This window comes from Pteropus medius, unplaced genomic scaffold, assembly GCF_902729225.1.
Source record: "Pteropus medius unplaced genomic scaffold, Ma_sr-lr_union100, whole genome shotgun sequence".
In the NCBI taxonomy this organism is placed as follows: domain Eukaryota; kingdom Metazoa; phylum Chordata; class Mammalia; order Chiroptera; family Pteropodidae; genus Pteropus; species Pteropus medius.
Genome location: NW_024351543.1, coordinates 6713389 through 6735157, shown reverse-complemented (window position 1 = coordinate 6735157; position 21769 = coordinate 6713389). Strand labels below are relative to the sequence as shown.

Genomic DNA, 21769 nt, shown 5'->3' with positions numbered 1-21769 from the left:
TACTTTTTTCATTCAGTTATTTGGATCAGATGACTTAATTTATGGGAAAGTGTTTTGTAAATTACAAAGTCTTACGCAAGTACAGCATATCATTTGATATTTTTTAATGCATAGATAATGTATTAGGTATAATTAGATCATTATAATTTTTGAATTATAGAATGGTTTTCTTTTTTTGTTTTTTAGAATGATATCAAATGATAATTTCCTGGGATTTATCTGGACCGTGTGTGTGTGTGCGTGTGCGTGTGTGTGTGTATGTGTGTGTGTGTGTTTGCTTGCTTGCTTGGAAAAGCACAAGGCTATTTAATGACCAGTTTTTCTAATACCTGGTTGTTTATTTATACACAGTTAACTTTCATATTAGTATTTTAGGTCCTATAGCATTTAGTTTTATAATACCTTATTGTTGAATGTTAGGTCAATTTCACTTTTTCACAGTGATAGATTTTGAACAACCTCTTTGTTGAACTGTCTGTGATTAACATTTTACCAGGATTTTTAAAAACCATTAAAAAAAAGTAGAATAAGTTCTAGGAAAAAAAGAAGAGATGTTGGTTGTCTCTTTCCTCACACTTTTCTGGGGATCTCAGGCTATATCTGCATCAAACATTCCTGTACCACCCCTAAATTGCACCCCTACCTGATATTTACCCTCTGCTAAATAAGACCAGCTAAGGATTAACCCATGGATGTCAGTACTAGAGACACTTCCTGTAGAGAAATTCTTGAGTTCTTTCTAATACTTTTACCTCATAGCTACCTCCTTTTTAAACTCTTCCATGCCAAAGAATCAACTGGGTCCTTATTAAGTTGTCTCACTACCTTGCCTGATTTAGATAAGCCTAATACTTTGTAAAAGGACTCTAAAATGAGATACCCCATCTTGTCCACCATTCCTTTGAGAGAGAAGCAAGGGTCATTATAAGAGAAAAACTAAGGGCTATGAAGGCAAAGTTGTTTGGGATTTACACTTTCCTTCGGCATAAGAGGAAAAAAATATGTTGCATCTGCCTCATATCTTACCCACCCAAAAAGAGGAATATGGGTCTGTGTTGAAGTAAAATCAAAAAGGGATGGGTCAAGGTCATTTTTATAGTCTTTGCAGCTCACTACTAAAAATAACAGTGATGTCAAAGCAGAGCAAAACCAGAAAAGGAAAGAAGAGGATTACTTTCAAAGAGGGAAAAGAGAAAGAAAAATGACAGTACAGACAGGGAAGAAAAAGGAAAGTAGTAGAGAAAATCAGTACAAGGCAATGGTCATTAAAGAACATATTTGCCACACTTTCGAAGCATCCATTTCTAAGACATATACTTAATTGGACTTCCCCACTATGCACATGTAGCTATTGAGTACTTACATGTAGCTAGTCCAAACTGAGATGTGTTGTAAGTATAAAATACCCACAGGATTTTAGTATGGAAAAAAAGTGCAAAATATCAATAATTTTTTATATTGATTTCATGTCAAAAGGGTAATATTTTACATGTATCGAGTTATAATAGATTTATATAACTATATGCAAAATATCACTTCTTTTAATTTTTTTAATGTGCCTACTAGAAAATTTAAAATTACATATGTAACCCATTATATTTCTATTAGTACTGCAATTGACCTTGGTAAGAAAGCAAAAGAAATGATAATTCATTAGTTTCACAGAACAAAGGATTATCATTTCATTGAACTTGTCCCTGAGGAGGAACTGGTTATTAGTGTTCTTCACAGAGAAAGGCTAGAACTGTTGTTTACCATCTCTTCCTCCCTTACCTTGTGCAAAACCAGAGGCATTGTTTCTTAGGTAGCTAAAAATTAAGGAAACTATAAATTTGCTAAGGCTTACTTAGAAAGTTGGAGTTCTCTGACATGGTATAGTGTTAGAATTAAATTTGAAGAGTTAGCTGCCTTTTCCCGTTGAATGCTCCAGGATTTTCTTTTCTTGCATTGTCATCTCTTCAGAAGGTAGAAGGAAAGTAATGGTTGCTGGTATCTGGTCTCTAGAGCCAGAGTGATGGCTAATTCTGGCTACTTCATTATAGCAGAAAAGTACTGTGGTATTATTACACTTATCTATCACAGACTAACCACAAAAGCATTTAGTGAAACAAATCATTGGCAGTTGAGAAAATAAATAAAAATTGGGAGATAAATACAGTTTCAAAGAGTCCTGAAATGACAAAGAATGAAGAAAAGAGACAGAAAAGTCAAGGTGGTCTTTTTTGATCTAAGGACAGAGATTCTGCTGTTTTGGAACCTTTTCTCTGAAGATCCCAGCACAGCATCATAAGCCTAGGGTGGTACTAACAGCAGGAGTTGGAAGAAAAATAGGAGAAGCAAGGAAGAAAAATCAAGAAAAGGGAAGACTAGAAGGAAAGGAGAGGATCTTTCAACAATTGAAGGCTCGAGTACCATACTGAAAACATGAGGGTATTAGGGAAATTTTATATCCTGAATGTGAAGATCTCTAGCTCTTTTTTCATCTCAGCTGCTGTCAGCCAGGCTTATATCCTGCAAGCAGTAGATTGAATGCCTTTTCTTTGAGAAATCTGAACAGCCCAAGGGAAAAGTCCTAAGTATACTGACAATGAGGTACCCCAATGAAGCCACCCAGTTCAGTAGCCCTATATTGAAGTTCATAGTAGAAAAACCCTACCCACCTACCTGCTAGGAATTTCTAAACAGCTTTTAATATCCACTCATAAATAATGAGCTAAAAGTATCACAGGACATCTGAAGGATGATAAGGCTGAAACAGCAAAACTACTTGGTAGAAATAGAGATATTTAAAGAAAACCTTTAAAAAATCCGTTATTTCCTCAGCTAAGAGAAAATAATACATGAAACAAAGCTAAAATGTTTACAAGAGAGAACAAATAGAATAAATTTTGACTGAAAAAAAGACATAATAAAAGAGCTAGGAAAAATGGTTTGGGAAATCTAGAAAGCAGGGCAAAAGGAAAAGATAACCAGTCCATGAGGTCAAACATCCAAACACTTGAAAAAAAGAACAAAAAACCTGAGAAAAGCAAATCAAATAATTCAAGATTTCCCAGAACTGAATGTCATAGTTTTAGATTAAAAAGACTAACTAAATGTCCAATACAGTGACAGAAACACACCCTCATTTATGTCACATTACTGAGCAATATACTGGGGACAAAAGTACTTCTCAACAGCATCATTGGAAGCCAAAAGATAACGGAGTAAGGCTTTCACGTGCTTGAGTGAAAACGATTTCCAAATAGAATTCTACACCCAACCAAACCATCAGTTAGAGGTAGACATAGACCAAAGACATTTGTTTACATCACAAAGTCTGTAAAACAATGACCTGAGAAAGAAGACAGTATAGAATCCAGGAGACACGAAGGATGAAAAGGAGTCACCAGGATGATGGTGAATGAAATTTCAGGATGATAGCTATGTAACAGTTATAGTGATCAATCTGGATTGGACCAGGTCAGAAAGCTTTGGAAATTGTGTCCAACAAAATGAATTTAATAGAATGCCTGATGTGTTTTAATGTATTGAGAACTAGGACAGAGTTTGTGGTATATAGTCAGTGGTAAGTACATAAAAAACTGAATACAGGAAAAACAACATTATTAATTCCAATGAAAATTTAAAATGTACAAGAAAGAAAAAGTAGTTATATATGGTTCAAAACTGAATAGCCTTCATGTAATCATAATTACGTAAACATGAACAATTGATTTACATGAAATTATGATACATTTGCTGTTTGGAGATATGGAAAGTATGTGGGATTGCAAGCAGTGAAAGAGAGCTAAATCCTTATCTTCCATCCAAGAAAGTTAATGGATAATACCTATATCTTAAAAAAATCACAGAAAAGTGGACGGAGATAAAAACATCAAAAGAAAAACCTGAAAGACTTAAAGTTGTCTTTGAGAGGAGAGGACAGGATAAGTGGGCAGATAACTATAGTTTTTTGTTAACAATTCTTGTAGAACTGACACTTTTAAACAATACAGTTACATCAATAAAACTTTACTGGAAAGCATTAAGCAGTAAAATATTTTAGGTTTTGCAGGCCATGCAATCTATTGCAACTATTCAACTCTACAATTGTAGCACAAAGGAAGCTGTAGACAATATGTAAACAAATGAGCATGGCTGTGTTTCAGTAAAACATTATTTGTAGATACTGAATTTTAATTTCATATGATTTTCATGTCACAAAATATTATTTTCTTTTTGAACTTTGAACCACATAAAATGTGAGGGAAGCTAAGCAGGGTTGGGCCTGGTTAGTACTTAGATAGGAGATCACCTAGGAAGACTAAGTGCTGTAGGCGTAAAAAATAAAAAAATAAGGAATCGTAAGCTAACAAGGTCCTTGCAATCTGTGAGGTCAACCAAGGCTTGCCTCGCCTTAAAAAAAAAAAAAAAATGGAAAGAAACATTCTTAACGCTTAGGCCATTCAAAAACAGGCAGTGGATTTGGCCTGTGGGACATAATTTGCCAACCCTTGGCTTAAACAATGAGAACATGTAATTTTGATGAAAATAAGAAGTACAAAGAAGGGAGAAGAGTGAAAAAAAAGTTGGACGGAATAATTTAAAATTTGTCTCTAAATCTTGCCTGTTACAACATTTCCTGTTTCACCAGGCATCCATTCTGAACAACACAAGGGAGAACATTTACTAAGCTTTTTCTTATATACTATCTCTTCAATCTCTACAGTTCTGTAAGCCAAGAAGAATTAGGGAGGATCCCTGTTTTCTGTAAGCATAGAACCTGTCCTATAGAGATAAGTGATTTTCCCAAAATCATACAGTTTATAAGGGACTAGAATTGATTTTTATTTCTTATTTTATCTTTTTTATTGCTTACTGTACAAATATATGAACATATCCTTGTAAAATATTAAATCACTACAGAAGAATATAATTAAAATGTCATTGTCCTTCCTTAACTCTGTCACAGTTCTCTCTCCATACACACTCAGAGTTAACTGCTTTTACCATATGTTGTAGGAAGAAAATAGTTACTATTAGGGAAGAACATTCACACAAATACCCTTTTTTTTTTTCAGACTCTTAAATTCCTAGCAAAGTGCCATAAGAAAAAAAAACTATTTGCTCCTTGGCAAGGAATCAGAGAACTCACTGATGCACGTAGAGTTGAGCTGAAGCAACAAGTGGATGACTATGTCAGAAGACATCCAGTATGTAGCTTTCTATGCTGTGAAATATTACACAATTTCAGTGCATGATAATCACCAACAAAGAAAGCATTTTCTCAGATATATATGTACATATGTTGTTGATAAGATAATGTAATTGCTTTACCATAGAGTTAATGGATTTGGAGTCTTCTCATAATTCATGGCCCTAGAGGTGTAGTCTAGTAAAGGAGACTTTGCTTCAAGTCAGTTATTTTCCATACTGTATCAGCAAGACTATCCCCACATCTTCATCAACATTTGTTATTTTCACGTCTTAATGGGTGGAGCAGTATTATGATTTGGATTTGCATTTCTCTAATGATTAGTGATTTTGAACATCTTTTTATGTGTTTATTGGCCATTTGTGTATCTTTATCGAAGAAATGTCTGTTCAGGTTCTTTGACCATTTTTTAATCAAGTTTTTTTGTTGAGTTTTAGTTCTCTGTGTATTTTGGATATTAATCTCTTATCAGATACATGATTTGCAAATATTTTCTCCCATTCTGTGGGCTTCCTTTTTACCCTGCTGATAGTGTCCTTTGATGCACAAAAGTTTTTAATTTTAATGAAGTCTAGTTTGTCTATTTTTTCTTTTGTTGCCTGTGCCTTCACTACCATATGTAAGAAATCATTGCCAAATCCAATGTTGTGAAGTTTTTCCTCTACCTTTTCTTCTAAGAGCTTTACAGTTTTAGTTCTTATGTTTAAATCTTTAATGTCCATTTTTTTTAATGCACCATATTTGATTCCAATGCACACTCCTTTTTAAAAAAGAAGTGCTGCTTTAGCCATACTCTAGTGTAGCTGTTTAAAATTCCATGGCTGAAAAGTAAGGTGTTAGCTAAAACAGGAATGCATCCCTGATCCAGGAACTGGAATATTTGAGAAAGCTATGGTGTCAGAAGATTTATCAGCTTCAAAGTTAAGATTATTTCATTCTTCTCCAAACTAATTAGTTAAGTTCCCTTTAAGTAGCTGACTAGCCCAAAGGACACAGTTCTTTGGCTTATTTTGTTCATTGTTCTATGAAATAGAAGCAGTTATAACATTATGGCTTAGTTAAGTTTGGGAGTGGGGGTAAATAAGATAGTCTTTTCAGGTGGGATCCAGAACAAAAGGGTTGGCTTTGTTGCTCTTCTTCCAGGCCAGTGTCTTGTATAGTTTTCACTATGATTTTTCAATCTTATCTCTTCTCCCAGAATACCACACTGTGAGGAAGTGAGGTATGGGATCATACCAAAAATAAACTTCCCCACTTGCATTTTCATCTAAAGCAGCTTTCAAGAGGCTATGTAATGCTTATACAAGAGTACAAGGTAGACGTCAACCATAACATTCAACTGCTAAGTTGAGAGATGGCTAAGCATTCTGGAACTTCTGCTAAGTGGGCAAAACATACTTTGATATATATACTCTCCTTGTGACAATTTTTTCTGTTCTCTGTTCCCAGTGCTCTCAGATGTCAGATGTGACCAGTAAGGAACTCCATTCCCAAGCGCAAGAACGACTACAACACTACTTCATGGGCAGGGCCCTAGAAGACAGAGCCCAGCATCACAGGGAGGCTCTGGTGGCTCAGATTAGCACCAACATTGAACAGTTAATGAGTATGTGCTCATTCCATTTTTGTTTCCTAAGAGGAACAACCTATACAACATTCTGTGACATCAGTTTTTAGAAAAACAACATTTAGTGGTCTATTAGCTCATCTCCCGTCCTCAGAAATATCTAGATTGTACCAGCACACAGTTTTGAATGATGCAGATCCCATAGCCTCCTTTTTAATTAACTACTTGCTATCATTCATATGTATCAACTCAGACAAGTTATTAACTTTAAAGATGCCAAGCCCTACTAATCAGTCTTGTGTAGTCTCAAAAGCTGTTGATTGTATTTTAGAAGTAGATGATGACAGTAGTTGCAGTGCCATTTCATAATTTTTAATGAAGTGCTTTACAAAAAGAAATTCACAAAAGAATTCATCTGATCCTTACTGGTACATTTAATGAGAGATGCCATCCAAGAAGCCACAGTGTTTCAGTCAGTCTCTGAAACACTTATATAAGTACATGCGGAGCAGAGAGGGCTAGAGTCATCTATTTAATGCCATTACTTAGAAATTTTGTATTTTTGAATGGCTAGGTGGCTGTAACTGAGCCTCATCTATAGGATGAGTTCTATTATTTTAAAGGTTCCTATTCTTTAAATAAACCATCTTTAAAAATCTACATCTTTTTAAAAAATTTTTTAAACACAGAATGGGGGTGTGGCCAGTTACTAAGAGCCATAGCTACATCTTGTGAATAGTCACATGCCATCTACATCTAGAAGTGATAATAGATTCAGAGTTGGAACCCTGTCCCTGTCTGTTGTTGCAGAGTTATAACTCTAGTTTCCAAGTTCCTACTCGTTTGTACAGAACTCTTACACTCACCTGTTTATTTTCTGTTTACTACAGAGGCACCAAGTCTGAAGGAAGCAGAAGAAAAGGAACCTGAGCTCTTCTTAAGTAGATCCAGACCTGTGGCAGCCAAGGCCAAACAGGCCCATCTCACCACTCTGAAGCATATACAAGCACCCTGGTGGAAGAAGCTTGGGGAAGAAGCTGGGGATGAGATTGAAGTCCCAAAGGATGAGCTTAGTGTAGAATTAGGAACTTTATTCATAGGTGGAACTAAACCCCCTTAAGGAATTACCCTAAGAAATGACCCAAATCCTATATTTCAGGAGATCATTATTGATTCTGTCTCTGGCATGCTAGTAGACTAGAGCTATCCTAACTCATGGTTTTCCAGAAGTTCTTCTCCAAACAAGACTTGCAGGCATTAAGCAGAATTATCTTCTACCTCTATCTCGTCTCTTTTTCTTTTTTTTTCCCACACCTTCATCCCTGGCCATATACATAAATTGATGTGGCTTTTATTGGGGAACTAAACTCAGCATGGCATTCTACTGCTTATATTAGATGTGATATTTCTTGTTTCTGCTGTTTTCCAACTAAAGATGTTTTCTAAATAAATATTTTCAATTGTTCTGAAAAACTCGTCAAAATTATTTTTTTCACATTTAATATTAGAATCCCTATTTTTCTATTAATAGGAGTATGCTCTTGACCTTTATTAAGGTTAGGAAAAGAAATAATCAACTGAAAAACATTTGACTATTTTCTACAAAACGGTGTTTGAACTTAAATTTCTATATTATTTCTATAAGGAACTACATTAAAAAATCCTCCTAGGATTCAATGCAAGAAAAATTCCTCCAGATAAAATTGCATTTTTCTATGAGAACTGTATAACCTACTATTTTCCTTTATGTCTCCTCTAAGAATCTCAGAGCTGAATATAATGCTTAATTTGTTAGGATCTTAGGGACCTATATGATTGTTTGGTTCCAAGCTAGTCAAATCCTAATGTAATTTTCATTCATAATTGGAAGAGAAATATATAACATTCATCTGTAAGAATAAGCAGATGAGAGTTCTGACTTAGTATATGAAGCTACATGAGAATCTTACTCCCACCTTAAAAAAAAACACCAGGTAATCTACAAAAATAATATTTCTTGAGTCTATCAGCTATTTGAAGCCTCAAGACAACTAAGTAAATTAAGATAGGACTCAGTATCTGTGAACTAAACCATTTCATCTTTAGTAGAGCATAGGATGCAAAGGTGGCTGGATAAGAAGTCAACTAAAATTTTAAATTCTTAAAGGCCATGTATCGGGGTAGCATGTCAGTTTAGAATATCTAGGAGCCTTGGACAGAAGAATGTAGACCTCTACCAAATAAAGTTTGGGAGCCAGGCAGGAGGCCTGAAGAGATGCCCTTAGTGGTGAAGGCAAACGTGAAATGATAGGCTGCTCTTGGGTGATATGCTCAAAGTACTACCCACTTTCCCAAACCCTTCCTTTAAAATCTGCTAGAGCACTAGCAGCAAGCCCTATTACCTCCAAGGCTCAGACAAAATTCCATTGCATGTAAGGAAGGAATAGCAACAAAACCTGTCCCCAGGGACATGATAGGAATCACTCTATCCCCAGACCCAAGTAGAAACTCAGCACTCCCAAGGGAGGTTTGAAACCCTTCCACCTCTGAGAGAGGAACAAGAAATCTTCGAGCCCAGAAATCTTAGGTCAATAGAAGGCAGAGGTCTGCTAGTAACGAGGAGACTTTCCTGCTGGAGACCAACCACAGGTATGAGGCAGTTTGACTGCCATGGTTTAGAAGGGGAAGAACCCTGAGAAAGCACCACCCTAACCCCAGGAAGAAGAGACCGGGTTTAAAATTTAGGCTGGATCATGACAACAGGCTACCCATGATATAACCAGCCAAGTACCACGTAAGCAATAGCTTACCTCTGGGGTAGGGGAAAAGTGCATGGAGAGAGATCCCTAAGTGGCAAAAGCATACAGGGATGGCTAAAAGTGGAGGGTGGAGCAGGAACACAGAAAAGCTTTCCAGACCCTACTCTAAGCACAAGGTTAACAGCGGCTAAAAAGATAAAGGAACTAGAAGCCTATGGTGCATTGAAGATAAATACCAAACCCAGCTAAACTAACTCAATTCCTCTGCAATACTGAAATAAAATTTCTTTTAATTTCTGACTTATAATGCTGTTATATTTGCTATATTAAAACAAAACAAATCTGCATTACTCAGATAAGAGTGAAAATTATCTAGACATGAAAAAAGTGACTATCAAAAGTTAATCATTAATTTGTCACAATTTAATTTTATCGGATGACTTGCTCACATTAGCTCATTTTCTGTAGAGAATAAAGTGCATTTACATGTACTTTATAATACAAATAAGAGAAACTATCATTTTTACCAACCTATAGAGTGCCTAAAAATAGAAATTAAAAATTCTGTAGAAAAGCCACTCTGCATCATGTTTTTTATTTTAGGAATATCCATATCCGTTTAGGTCAATTTCAAATTATGGCAAGAGAATCCTAATTCATGACTGCTAGGCTGAACTTTTTTTTTTATTGCAGAAAATTCTTCCTTATATTTAATATGTATTCCATAATTAAAAATTCCCACCTTTTGCCACCTGATCTTATTAGAAATGTTTTCCTTTTTTCAACCACCACCAATCAGAGACATAAAATAAATGCATTATTAGTTATCTGGCAGATTCTCTAGTGATGAAATAAATATAATTTTATCACAGTAAAAATTGCATTAATATGATTCAAAATAAAATTGCTAAACAGTTCAAGAAGGAACTCTCATGATATCCAATGAAAAGAGAGGAAGAAAATCCAATTTGGTTCTTGGAAAACTTTACATTAGAATTCATTTCTGCCACATGAGATTATTAAAATTGGTACGCCTGCTATCTTTAAGACAATGGTATGCAATAAAACAAGTATATTATTATTTTTGTTATGAAAGACCATGCTACAAATATTTCTATCATCTGTGTATAAGAGTGGCTGGGAGATCAATGCAATATTTGCCTCTGTGACCATGGAAGACTGATTGGTGCATGGCTGCATCTGCTATCTGAAGCTGAACCTGCTATTTTGCCAGGTACAATCCCAAACAGGATTTTCTCATTATATAGAATGGTCTTAGAACACCTCTCTTGCTAAAGAATTCCCTGTAGGTTATAAGTAAAAACAGTAAGTAGTATAACTTTATTGCAACTCCTGTAAACAATGTTTATATCCCCAAATTTTCCAAGGAAAAATTCTTCGTACTTCATAATTTTTTATTTTTTCATAAACTTTAGGGTCCACCTCCACTTGATAAATTTGTTCAGACTGAAGATGCTGGTCAAGCTTCCCTTCACCAGCGGAGTTTCTGGTATCTAAGGTTTAGTTGCCTGCTAAAATTTCTCCTGCATATGCCATAGGCGGGTTCTCCAGTGTTTAATAAAGTAGGAGTTCTGACTGAATTTTTTCCCACATTCATGACAGATAAAGGGCTTCTCTCCAGTGTGAATTTTTTGGTATGTGTGGAGATTTGAAGCCTGACTAAAGCTTTTCCCACTCATGAGCATTTATATGGTTTTATTCCTTGGTTCATTATTAAGTACTTATTAAGATCGGAATTCCACCTAAATCTGTTATTCACACTGTGGGCATTTATAGTTTCTCTTCAGTGTGAATTCTTTGGTGCTTAATAAAGTCACAGCTAACTCTGAAGCTTTTTGCTAATTCCTGGTATTTAAAAGGCTTCTCCTTTACATTCTTTCTTGTGATGATCCATAAGCTTCAGCAGCTCATGTCTCCAGGTTAAAAGTTTCTCTCTTCACTTGAAAATCTTGGTGCTATTTTCTCCACCCTGTGCATATCACTGTAATTTTCTTTGCCTGTTTTTTTTCTGGGAAACATTCACTCTAGCCATTTTTTGATATCAATGCTTATATTTCTAAGTCAGAAAGGCATGTAGGCTGATGATTTTTGGTGTCATGTTTGTGTATTTACCCCGTAGGCAGCTCTTTGGGACTGTACTTGAACTCCATGGATCCTTGAACCAATGGCTCTTCCCCTTGCTCTAGACAGATTACTTTAGGTTTAGGGAACACAAATATGGCTAGAGAGATGACAGTCTCATAGTTTTCCTGCATCACCTCATTTTAGAGGGCCTTCTAATTGGGATCCCATTACTCCCATTCTTCCTGGGAAAAATACATGGCCACTTCTTCAAATGCCAATAAGCTCTGGGACTCAGGCAATGAGCTCAGGTGCCAGTGGCCAGTCTTTGGTGTTTGTCTGCTCAGGAAAAGCTAGGATGTGCTGAGCATGCATAGCTCTCTCACACACAGGCTCAGTTTCTTTATGAATATTTCTGCTCGGCTTTTCTTATAGGCCCTGGTATGTATGCCAAAATTCTTCATCCTGTGACCTGCCCACTGGCTGGGACTCTGGTGGTTTCAGGTTGAAGCCTGGGGACTCTGCTGTTTCTCCAAAGAGCCTTGCCTCCTTTCCCAGTTCATGGACTGCAATTATCACTCTGCTCTGGAACAGTATACTCGAGCACTACCTTTCAGAACTAAGGCTCAGTCTGGTCTGAAACAAAAAAGGATCTTTCTTCTTCCTGAGGCACTTGGACAGCTGGGTTTCACAAAGGATGCTCCTTCTTCCTTGGGCTCAACTGCAAGACAGTCTGTCTGCTGCTTAAGGGGCACAACTCTATGCCCTGTGACTCTCAGACTGGGACCCAGTACATGTAGGTGCAGGTGCAGTACCACCACAGGCCTACCAGCCCCTCTAGCCTGCATGGGCTAGGCTGAACTTTAATAATTAAATTTTGAGGGCTTTTGGAAAAAGGTTTATTGAGGTAAAATTGATAATTTGTATATATTCAAAGTATATAATGTGATAATTTGATATACGTATGCATTGTGAAATGATTACTACAATCAAGTTAATTAACACACCTCACATAGGTTTTTTGTGTGGGGTGAGAACACTTAGGATCTACTCTTAGTTTATTTTAAGTATATAGTACGATATTATTAACTGTAGTCACCATGTTGTACATTAGATCCCCAGAACTTATTCATCATATAACTGGAAGTTTGTACCCTTTGACCAACATCTCCCCATTCCCCCCACGTCCCAGCCCCATTCTACTCTGTTTCTATAAATTCGACTCTTTCTATTTTTTTTTCGTAGATTCCACATATGAGTGAGATCATACAGTATTTTCCTCTGTCTGGCTTATTTCACTTAGCATACTGCCCTCTAGGTTCATCCATGTTGTCAAGAATGGCAGAATTTCCTTCTTTCTTGTAGCTAAATAATATTTTATTATATATTTCATTTCCTTCAGCTATATACCCAGAAGAGAGATTGTATGATAGTTCTATTTTAAATTTTTTGAGGAACTTCCATATTGTTTTCTGTAATTACTGTACCAATTTACATTCCCACCAATGTTCAAGTATTTCTTTTTCTTCACATCCTTGTCAACATTTGTTATATCTTGCCTTTTTAATAAAAGTTTAAGAACTATTGAGCTAAGATGATCATTTCAGCATTAGTGCTTAACAGTTGGTCCCTTACCTAGTCTAGTTGAAAATGTAAGGATATGCTGTTTTTGGACCCTTTATCAAGTCATTTCACCTTGACTCTTTCCAAGAACCTAATGATACTACTACTACTCCTAAATAATAGTTAAAATTTATTGTGTGATGTATGCCCCTCTCTGCTAAGTATTTCATGGTCATTATTTCATTTAATCCTTATAACAACACTACTATATAGGAACACATAATTTCTATTTTACAGATGTGAAAACTGAAGATGAGAGATATTGACTAACTTGCCAAATTTTATTATTATTTTTTATTTTATTTTTTTAATGCCTACAGCACCTGGTATTCCTAGGTGGTCTCCCATCCAAGTACTAACCAGGCCCGACCCTGATTAGCTTCTGAGATCAGACATCAGGCTTGTTCAGGGTGGCATGGCCATAGACAATGGACCGTGGTTCCACTGAGGTGTGAACCCAGGACCATCTGCATATAAAGCAGAAGTGCTAACCGCTACACTGTGGAACCACGTCCACAATGGAAGTTTTAACAATGATCTCTTCAGCCATAGAGCATCAGGTCCGAGCTTCTATAGCTCTCTTGCTCTCCCATGTGCCAAAGTTTTTGCTTAATCCTGCCCAAATTTAGGTAAACTGCTGTTGCTTGAGGATGCTCAGCAAGAACTGATGGACACGCATTAGGGCTTAAATATCAAAGTAGGAGCAAAAACTAGCAAACTTCTGCATCCTTTAGGCATCTCTGATACCTCTGAAAAGCCTGGAACCAGCCTGGAATGAGCAGTACATCTGCTCATTCCACACTTACAGCCCTCCTAAAACCCAACCTGTCACCCTCCTTCTCCATCCCAAAGCTTATCCAGCAGGAGGTAAGGGAGTACCACAGACAGAACAGGGCCACAAATCTCAATCTCTTCCATCCTTAAAGGCACACTATATAAAGAGACCTGTGGAAACCAGGAGCCTGGAGGTAAGTAGGATAATACATATCAATGGCTGCTTTACTTACCAAGTGTTAAGGAGTATAAGAAGATGAAACAAAAGTCATCAGGCCTGGTCTTAGTTTTCCTAAAGCCAGCCTAGCCTCTCCATAGGTCTAGTATCTAATCAGGAGTGCTAACATCCCCAGGAGAAAAGATGTCCTGGTTCCTGGAGGAAGCCTCCTATGACATGTTTCCAGGCGTCAATTGGTATGAAGGATGACTACCAACTGTGACATGGACACAGATGGTTTGAAATCTATCTCCATGTCATATTGGCCTTCTAGGGACATCAGAACAGTGCCAAAACAACTACCAGAGCAGCCGTCCCTTTGTCTTCAGCATAAGTGGGACACAAGTTCTTAACTGCTACAACAGTATTCTGCAGGCAGGCCCTAGTCAAGAAATGGGCACCAAAATATGGACAGGTATCTCTGTACTTCCAGAGGAAACACCCATGACTCACTATTTATGAGGGCTAGGGATTTCAGAGGAATGATCTTTTCTTAGGCTTTGAGTATGGAGTACTTGATACACTCTGGATTCTTCTAGGAGTTTTGCTGATTTAGGGAATATAACCAATAAGCAAGGACCCAGAGCTCTGCGGGGCAAGTATATATTGTCATACAAAATCTAAATCTCATAATTTAGACTTTTATTCATGCCCATGGAACCCTGATTAATGAGGATTTTATTTAATGAGTATCTTTAAATATAACTCTGAGAGACAAGCTATGTGAGAGATTTGCACATCATCAGGCGGCAGTTTCAGCTGTTGATCCAGTCAGCTAGGTGCCTCAGCCCTAAACAGCTGCTGTTCATATTCAGCAACATTCTTTTGCTTACTGATCTCAGCTAGAAGCTCTTGAAAAGCCTGCAGAAGACCTTCCAATCCTTGACTCATGTCCGGCTCTGGAAGGGGCTGCTCAGTACATTCCAAATTTTATGGAGCACAAGAGGATGAAACAAGTCATCAGGCCGGTCTGTTTTTACAAAATTGCAGTCCTTTGCACACACTACACCCCTTCTCTGCCTATTTTCTTTCCTAAGCATTTTGACATCTACCACATTATTTTTATTTTTCTCTCTCCTCACTAAATTATTAATTCCAAAAAAGGCAGGCATTTTTTTTTTTTTTTGCCTCTATTGATCTCAGCTATATTTCCAGGACCAAGTCCAGGGAACTGCAATTTTAGATGGGTAACCAGCAGGGTAACCAGCAAAGGCCTTCCTGAGCTGATGCCTGAATCTCCAAGCAGTGGTCTCCAGCTTTTTTGGCACCAGGGATGGGACCTCCTGAGAATTTAACGCCTGATGATCTCAGGCGGAGCTGAGGCGGTGATGCTAGCCCTGGGGAGAAGCTGCAAATATAGATAAAGCTTCGATGGCCGGTCCACTGCTCACCTCCTGCTGTGCAGCAGGGTTCCCTCTTAGCCCACATCTGTATTTTGATCCCTCCACGCTCAGGGGAGATGTGTGTGTGTTGACTGTGATAGTGTGTGTGTGTGGAAGCGAGGTGTCGCGGACCTCTGCCTCAAACGGTTATGTAAGCATTAAGGTTGAGGATGCATATAGTGAGCTGGCTAGGTAAGTGTCTGACACACAGTAAGACTCAAATTCAAACAAATACTTATTGTCAATTGAGTGCCCAAAATTATGGGAGCTGGCTATTGTCTCCCCTTTCTTTAGGGGCTTAAGGAGCGCATGCATTATTTGGGTGACTGTTACTGGAGCTCCTCATTGACTCGCATTCTAGTACCGGGGTTCTCAAATCTCACCTTTTGCTTAAGGCCCAGCGCAAGCGCCACTTCCTAAGAGGCACTTTCCTAGTATTCACTATTTTCTGTCTCACTCATATCCTTAGAGACATCTCTGATCCAGTCCGAGTTCCATCACTAAATCGCTCTATTTGTCTTTGGGCAAGTCACTTTAATCGGGTTCTCATTTTTCATCAGTAAAATTAAAAGGTCATATTAGACGACCTACTTTCCGACTCTAATATTTTATGACTCGTAACAGCAAAATCCAAATCTGTACTCTCTTCTCACGGCTCATTCAACAATACTAATGTCAGCTGTTGTCTGCATTACGGGGTCTCAGCAAATGCCGTAGTCTTGAACAGTCATGACCGATGCGCCGTTGCAATTGGAGAAGAGCCGCAAGAGCCACCTCACACTGGAAACACCTGACCTTTCCGAGAACGCCCGCCCTCCCGGCATTTCCGGCTCTTCCCCGGATCTTCTTCCGGAACACTAGCTCGTGTCTCACTCCGCCCCTCCTCCACTCTTTAGAGTCCATTGGCTGTTTCTTTGCGGAAGCGGAACATTTCCTGACGTTGATTGGTTTCCTTCGTTGTTAATGGGTTAGTTACAAACAAGGCGTGCCTGATCTCCTTGGTAACGCTCTGCTGAGAGCCCTGATTGGCCTATGTCTTAATCCCATCTTCCGTCCCAACTGCGAGTGGTTGAGTCCCTTGGCCCGGCGCGGCAGTGGTAGGTGTCGCGTTCGGGATTCCAGAGCTGACGTGGCTTAAATTTGGGAGGGGGCAACTGGAGCCTGTGGCGGTAGCCTCTTCCAGGTGAGTGGGGGACGATCCCCAACTCCTCCCCTCCTTGAGTCTCTTAACGGTCACCCCTGCCACAGGGCCCCGGGAGCTGCCGAAGCAGCCACAATCGGGTCCCCTCTTCGCCCCGCCTCTCCCTGATTCACTCCGGGATCCGGCCCTTCACTGGTCTCCCTTCACCTACCTGGCCTAGTTCTAGTCGCCCACACACCTGCCGGCCCCGTCGGAGGGTTTCGGAGTCGCTCTGCGCGGCCTCAGCACATATATGCGCGGTCTCCCTCCTCCCCAGGACTTTTCTCTTCCCGGAGCGACAGAGAAAAGCGCTCGGGTCAGTCCTGCCCGCACGGCCTTTTTCCTGAGCGGCCTGCATGGGCCGGCCTGGGTACGCAGCAGCTGACGTCGGAGAAAACCTGTCGGGCCCCTGCGCTCAGGCCTTAAACTTAGTATCCGGAAGGGGAGGCGGAACCCAAACAAAACAAAGGTCGTAAGGGCGGAGAACACAGAAACATTGGAGATATTAACGCAAACTAGGGCCTGTCGAAAGGTCCTGCTAAGGAGTTGCTGGAATGATTCGGAGAGAAGACTGATCCTTGCAATCTCATCAACACTAACATTCCAGGAATCAGAGGTTGGCAGGCTGTTAGAGGAAAGGGACCCGTTAAGAGAGTTCTGGAGGAAAAACTTGATTTGGTGGTGTGGAGGGTGTTTATTGTACATAACGCGAGTGGTGTGTAGGAGTGTAAAGGGGAGGATGTGCCCTTTGACAAATGAATTTATTTGTCTGACTTACTTAAAGAGTTCCAGGTGGTCTGTGGGGAGAGGACAGATATATTTAAAAATCACTGGATAAGTACATTCATTTTTGGAAGTAGCTGGAAACTTTCTGAGCTTTTATAGAATCAAGATGACAGTAAAGAACTCCCTACGGAGAGACTGAAGGCCTTTCCTGAAGCATGAAGTAAATTTGGATGAAGGCCTTTCCTGAAGCATGAAGTAAATTTAAATTTGGATGATGTCGGATTACAAATGGACAAAACCAAGAAATGATCTTTTGGAACATGGCAGGATTTGGTCATAGGGAAAAATTGAAGATACTTCAAAAATTGCAGGCATTGTACAGTTTCACAGCATTTACTTTTCATCCCTTGACCATGGAATGATCATTAAATGCTTTCCTTTTCTCCACGTTAGATTTGTTTGACTACATCAGTAGTTTCCAAACATTTTTAATTGTACTCCCTATCAGTAAAACATTTTGAATAAGCAGCTTCCAAATATTGTATGTTTAATTATGGGTAATGTATAAATGAAACCGTAAATATATTACTTACAAAATATGCAAAAGCATATTTTCCAAAGGATGAGAATCCTTGCACACTCCCTGAGATTCTTCCAACCCAATTTGGAGTCCATTTAAAGATATTTCCTTATTTTTCAAGAAGGCTGCTTTCATCTCTGATGACTTCCAGACTAAGGGGACCTCTCACCCTTAAAAAAATTTTTTTTGAGGACCTCCATTCTTCTGGGATGCAGCCTCTCCTAAAAATAATCATCTATAGGAGATAATTCTTTTCTCCTGCTTGACTCTTAAAGACCTCCTCTCTTCCGTTCTTTGCATTAATGAATTAAATAAAAGGATGTTGATTTTACTTTTGTTTACTAAAAAAATAGATCATTCATAAACTTCTCTAGGTTAACTACTGTTAAGAATAAATTATTTAAAACATCTCATTACTGATCATTGCATACCAGTTTATTGTTAGGAACCACTATATAAGTGGAGCTTAGGCTCTATAATGCTCTATTTTTAATTAAGCTATTTTAAAATCAGTATGTGCTTTTGGTAAAATGAAATTTAATACAAAAGGATATAATATAAAAACAAAAATCTCTCTCTACTGACCCTGTTCCCCATTCTCCACCTTCCAGAAGTAAGCACTGTAAATAATTTCTTAAACTTTTGATCATATTCAAGCACATATATATATTTCCACTCCTTTTCCTCTCTTAGTAAGTGGAATCATAAGATACATGCTATTCTACACTTTTCTTTTGTCACTTAATACTATATTTAGGTATTTTCCTATATCCATAAATGTAAAACTACCTCATTAAAAAAAAAATAGCCTATATAGCATTCCTTTATAGAAACATCAAAATGTATTTAGCCTGTCCCCTATTGGTGGGCATTTAGATTGTTTCCAGTTATTGGCCATCACAAACACTGCTATAGTGAACATCTGTGTACATATATGCTTGTGCCTTTGTGTGAGCCAATCTGTGGTATAAACAATATGGGATTCTTTGGGGCCGTACTATTCTGAATCATTTCATTTTAGTCTATGTAGTCCTCAAAAAAAGCAGTTTTGGAACTGTAAGAATATATATGAGTGTCCTTATGCCTCCAGCCTTATTTTCAGCCCCAGTGACAAATGTTGGGTGATCAGGTTACTCAGAAAATAGATTATCTTTTGTATATCTCTGCCAGTCAAAAAGCTTTGTTGAGCTCTGTGACTGGGAAAATTATTTAACCTTGCTTTCTCTTAGTTTACTCACCTTAATATAGGATATTGATAGTACCTCCTCCTTGGGGTTTTAATAGTAAAATGAGTGAAATAATGAAGGTACATAAATTATATGGAGTAGAAAGCAATTAGAGCAGTACTTAGTGCATAGTACTGTATGTATAAATTATAGCTACCATTTACTTCTAAATTTATTTGTAGTATTTTTTGTGTTATGAAAAATTGTTTTCATTTTTTAATTGTAAAGTTACAATATTGGATATGCGTTTTCAGCTATATACCACCACTTTCCATCAGCTCCTCAGACTGAGAATCACTTTGAGAATTAAGGAATTAAGAAAAACTCAGGCTCCACTAAATATGCATTAAATAAGTTTGAGGAGGGACCTGGAAATCTCACCATTTTCTGTGCTGTTGTTTCTGTGGGAAATATGATTTAAATTCTAAAGCAAATGGTTGTACACATAGGCATGCACTCACTATCTTCAGTTATTTTCTTGATTTCCCATGCATTTTGTACTAAGTTCTCTGTGGTCAGGGACATGCCTTATATTTCTTTTTACATTTTGTGACTTTTGACATTATGCTCTATATCAAGTAGATATTTTGAAAATAGTTGTTTATAGCAGTGAAGACTTTGAGAAAATAAGACTTACCGAATTTTAAGTACCACCTCAACATTCAAGTGTTGAGATCCTGAGCATGGTTTGTGGAAGGTGTGGCCAGCATCAACATTGTTTTCTTTGCCTGAGTGTTTTATTGAAGCCTGGCCTTGGCATGTAGCTCTTTATTTTTTTTTTGTTTTCCCAAGTTGCTATTCATCATTCTGGTGCTTTATAAAACAATAGCAAGGGTACTATTTGCTCAACAGAGGCACATATTCCGTACACGAAGTTATTACTATCAACATAAATAGTTTTCCCTTTATTAATTTTTATATATGCATTTGCACATTTCTGTCTTACAGCGAGACTAACAGTGGGGTAGATCCATCTTTCTTCATTTAAGCATGGCTACTTACTGGCTCTCACCCTGAAATTCCCAACCTTTGAACATCCTAAAGCATTTAACTGCCTGAGATACCCTTTCCATTTCCATATTCCTTTCATATCGATAGCTATAGAAATGACTCTCAAATCATGAAGTTATAATACTGAGCATTAGAATACTCCGTGTCAGTCTTCTTCATTTTAAGATATAGAAAATATAAAGTGACTTACCCAGTATAATAGAACTGCTTTGTGTTGGAGCCAGGACTAAAAGTTCAGTTGCTAGCTGCCAATTTGGTCCTCTTTCCACTATACCATCTACTTTCTTATGGCCCTCTGAGATTGTTAAATCAGTCTATAAGAAACTCCTTTTACTTTGGCCTGAAATGGTGCATTCCTGATCTTGATCTTTTCTTCTTCCAATATACATATTTTTAAATGGTTATATGAGACATGTCATCTATTTTCCATTTAAAGAGCTTTTTATCTTATTCAATAATGCTTATTTAGCTGAGGGACTTTGAGATGTCTTAATTTCTATGAGTATCAGTTTTTCTCATCTATAAAATAAGGATGATGAAAATACCTACCTTGCAGATTTTGCAAGGATTAGAGAGAAAAGTATATAGTGTCTGGTACATATTGCTTAGAAATTGTTACCATTAATATTATCGTTGTATGTTCATCTGTAACAGTTTTTAATAGGATGCTGGTAGAGACACACCTTCTAGGGAGGATGAATAGATTGTCATGTGTGATAGTGATAGATTGGGGTAGGGGACAGTTTTAGTTTGAAAAAACATTCAGGATTTTAATATTTTGAAATTGAAAAAAAATTACAGTAGAAATTACATATCTATTACAACCTGCTAATGGTGATATGAAAAAGATCTGATCTAGGGCATATCACCTTGAGTGTGTGTGTGCATACATGTGTTTGTGTACATATGATAGTCTTACATTTCTCTAAAAGGCATATGGTTTAAAAATGGCTGAGAAACATTGTCACTGTGTCTGAAATCTCAGTACTTTTTTGTTTAACCCTAAAAGTAGCAGTAGCAGTAGGATCCGAGCTACTTAAATGGAATGTACGGGTGCAAACAGCAGGGCTCTGATAGAGGTAGATTGGGAGTTGACTGGGGAATCTGAACTGAAAGTGTTGGAAAATGGCCAGTGAGTGAGTTATATGTAGGTCTGGGTGTGTAACAAAGCCGGAAGTCAAGAAACTCCCTTACGGACAGCTCCAGCTGTTAATTGATTGTTAAAGAAAATCTGTTTATCGTAAAATAAAACTCAGGTAAAAATGTGTAGCTTAATGAATTATTATAGGGTGAACATTCTTGTCATAACTACCAGGTCAAAAAATATAACTGCCAGTCATCTGAGAAACTCCTGCATGTACTCCATGCCAAACACAGTCCCCTCCTTACTTCCAAAGTAACACTTCCTTTTGGTTTCTTTATCACACAAATGGGAATCTTGCCCCTCACCCTTTTTTTTTTTTTTT

At 37.8% G+C, this 21769-nt stretch overlaps 2 protein-coding genes and 2 pseudogenes across 17 annotated transcripts in view; 2 read left to right on the top strand and 2 right to left on the bottom strand.

Annotated features, from left to right (window-relative positions):
• Positions 1-8237, top strand: part of IQCB1 (IQ motif containing B1) — a 41645-nt gene extending 33408 nt beyond the window's left edge. For 8 of the 9 annotated variants that reach the window (XM_039843158.1, XM_039843157.1, XM_039843159.1 and 5 more), the window contains 3 exons: positions 5064-5195; positions 6647-6803; positions 7655-8237. In XM_039843158.1, the coding sequence (XP_039699092.1) occupies positions 5064-5195; positions 6647-6803; positions 7655-7884 (519 nt within the window). In that variant the 3' untranslated portion in view covers positions 7885-8237. The remainder of the gene's footprint in view (positions 1-5063; positions 5196-6646; positions 6804-7654) is intronic. The other variant, XM_039843166.1, reaches the window with a different exon arrangement.
• A 2273-nt stretch (positions 8238-10510) lies between these two features.
• LOC120586693 (zinc finger protein 75A-like) lies at positions 10511-12179 on the bottom strand (annotated as a pseudogene).
• A 1339-nt stretch (positions 12180-13518) lies between these two features.
• On the bottom strand, positions 13519-13634 carry LOC120586822 (uncharacterized; annotated as a pseudogene).
• Positions 13635-16604: 2970 nt separating this feature from the next.
• Positions 16605-21769, top strand: part of GOLGB1 (golgin B1) — a 76632-nt gene continuing 71467 nt past the window's right edge. For 7 of the 8 annotated variants that reach the window (XM_039843151.1, XM_039843149.1, XM_039843148.1 and 4 more), the window contains exon 1: positions 16605-16763. The gene's annotated coding sequence lies outside the window, so the exon portion shown is untranslated. The remainder of the gene's footprint in view (positions 16764-21769) is intronic. The other variant, XM_039843145.1, reaches the window with a different exon arrangement.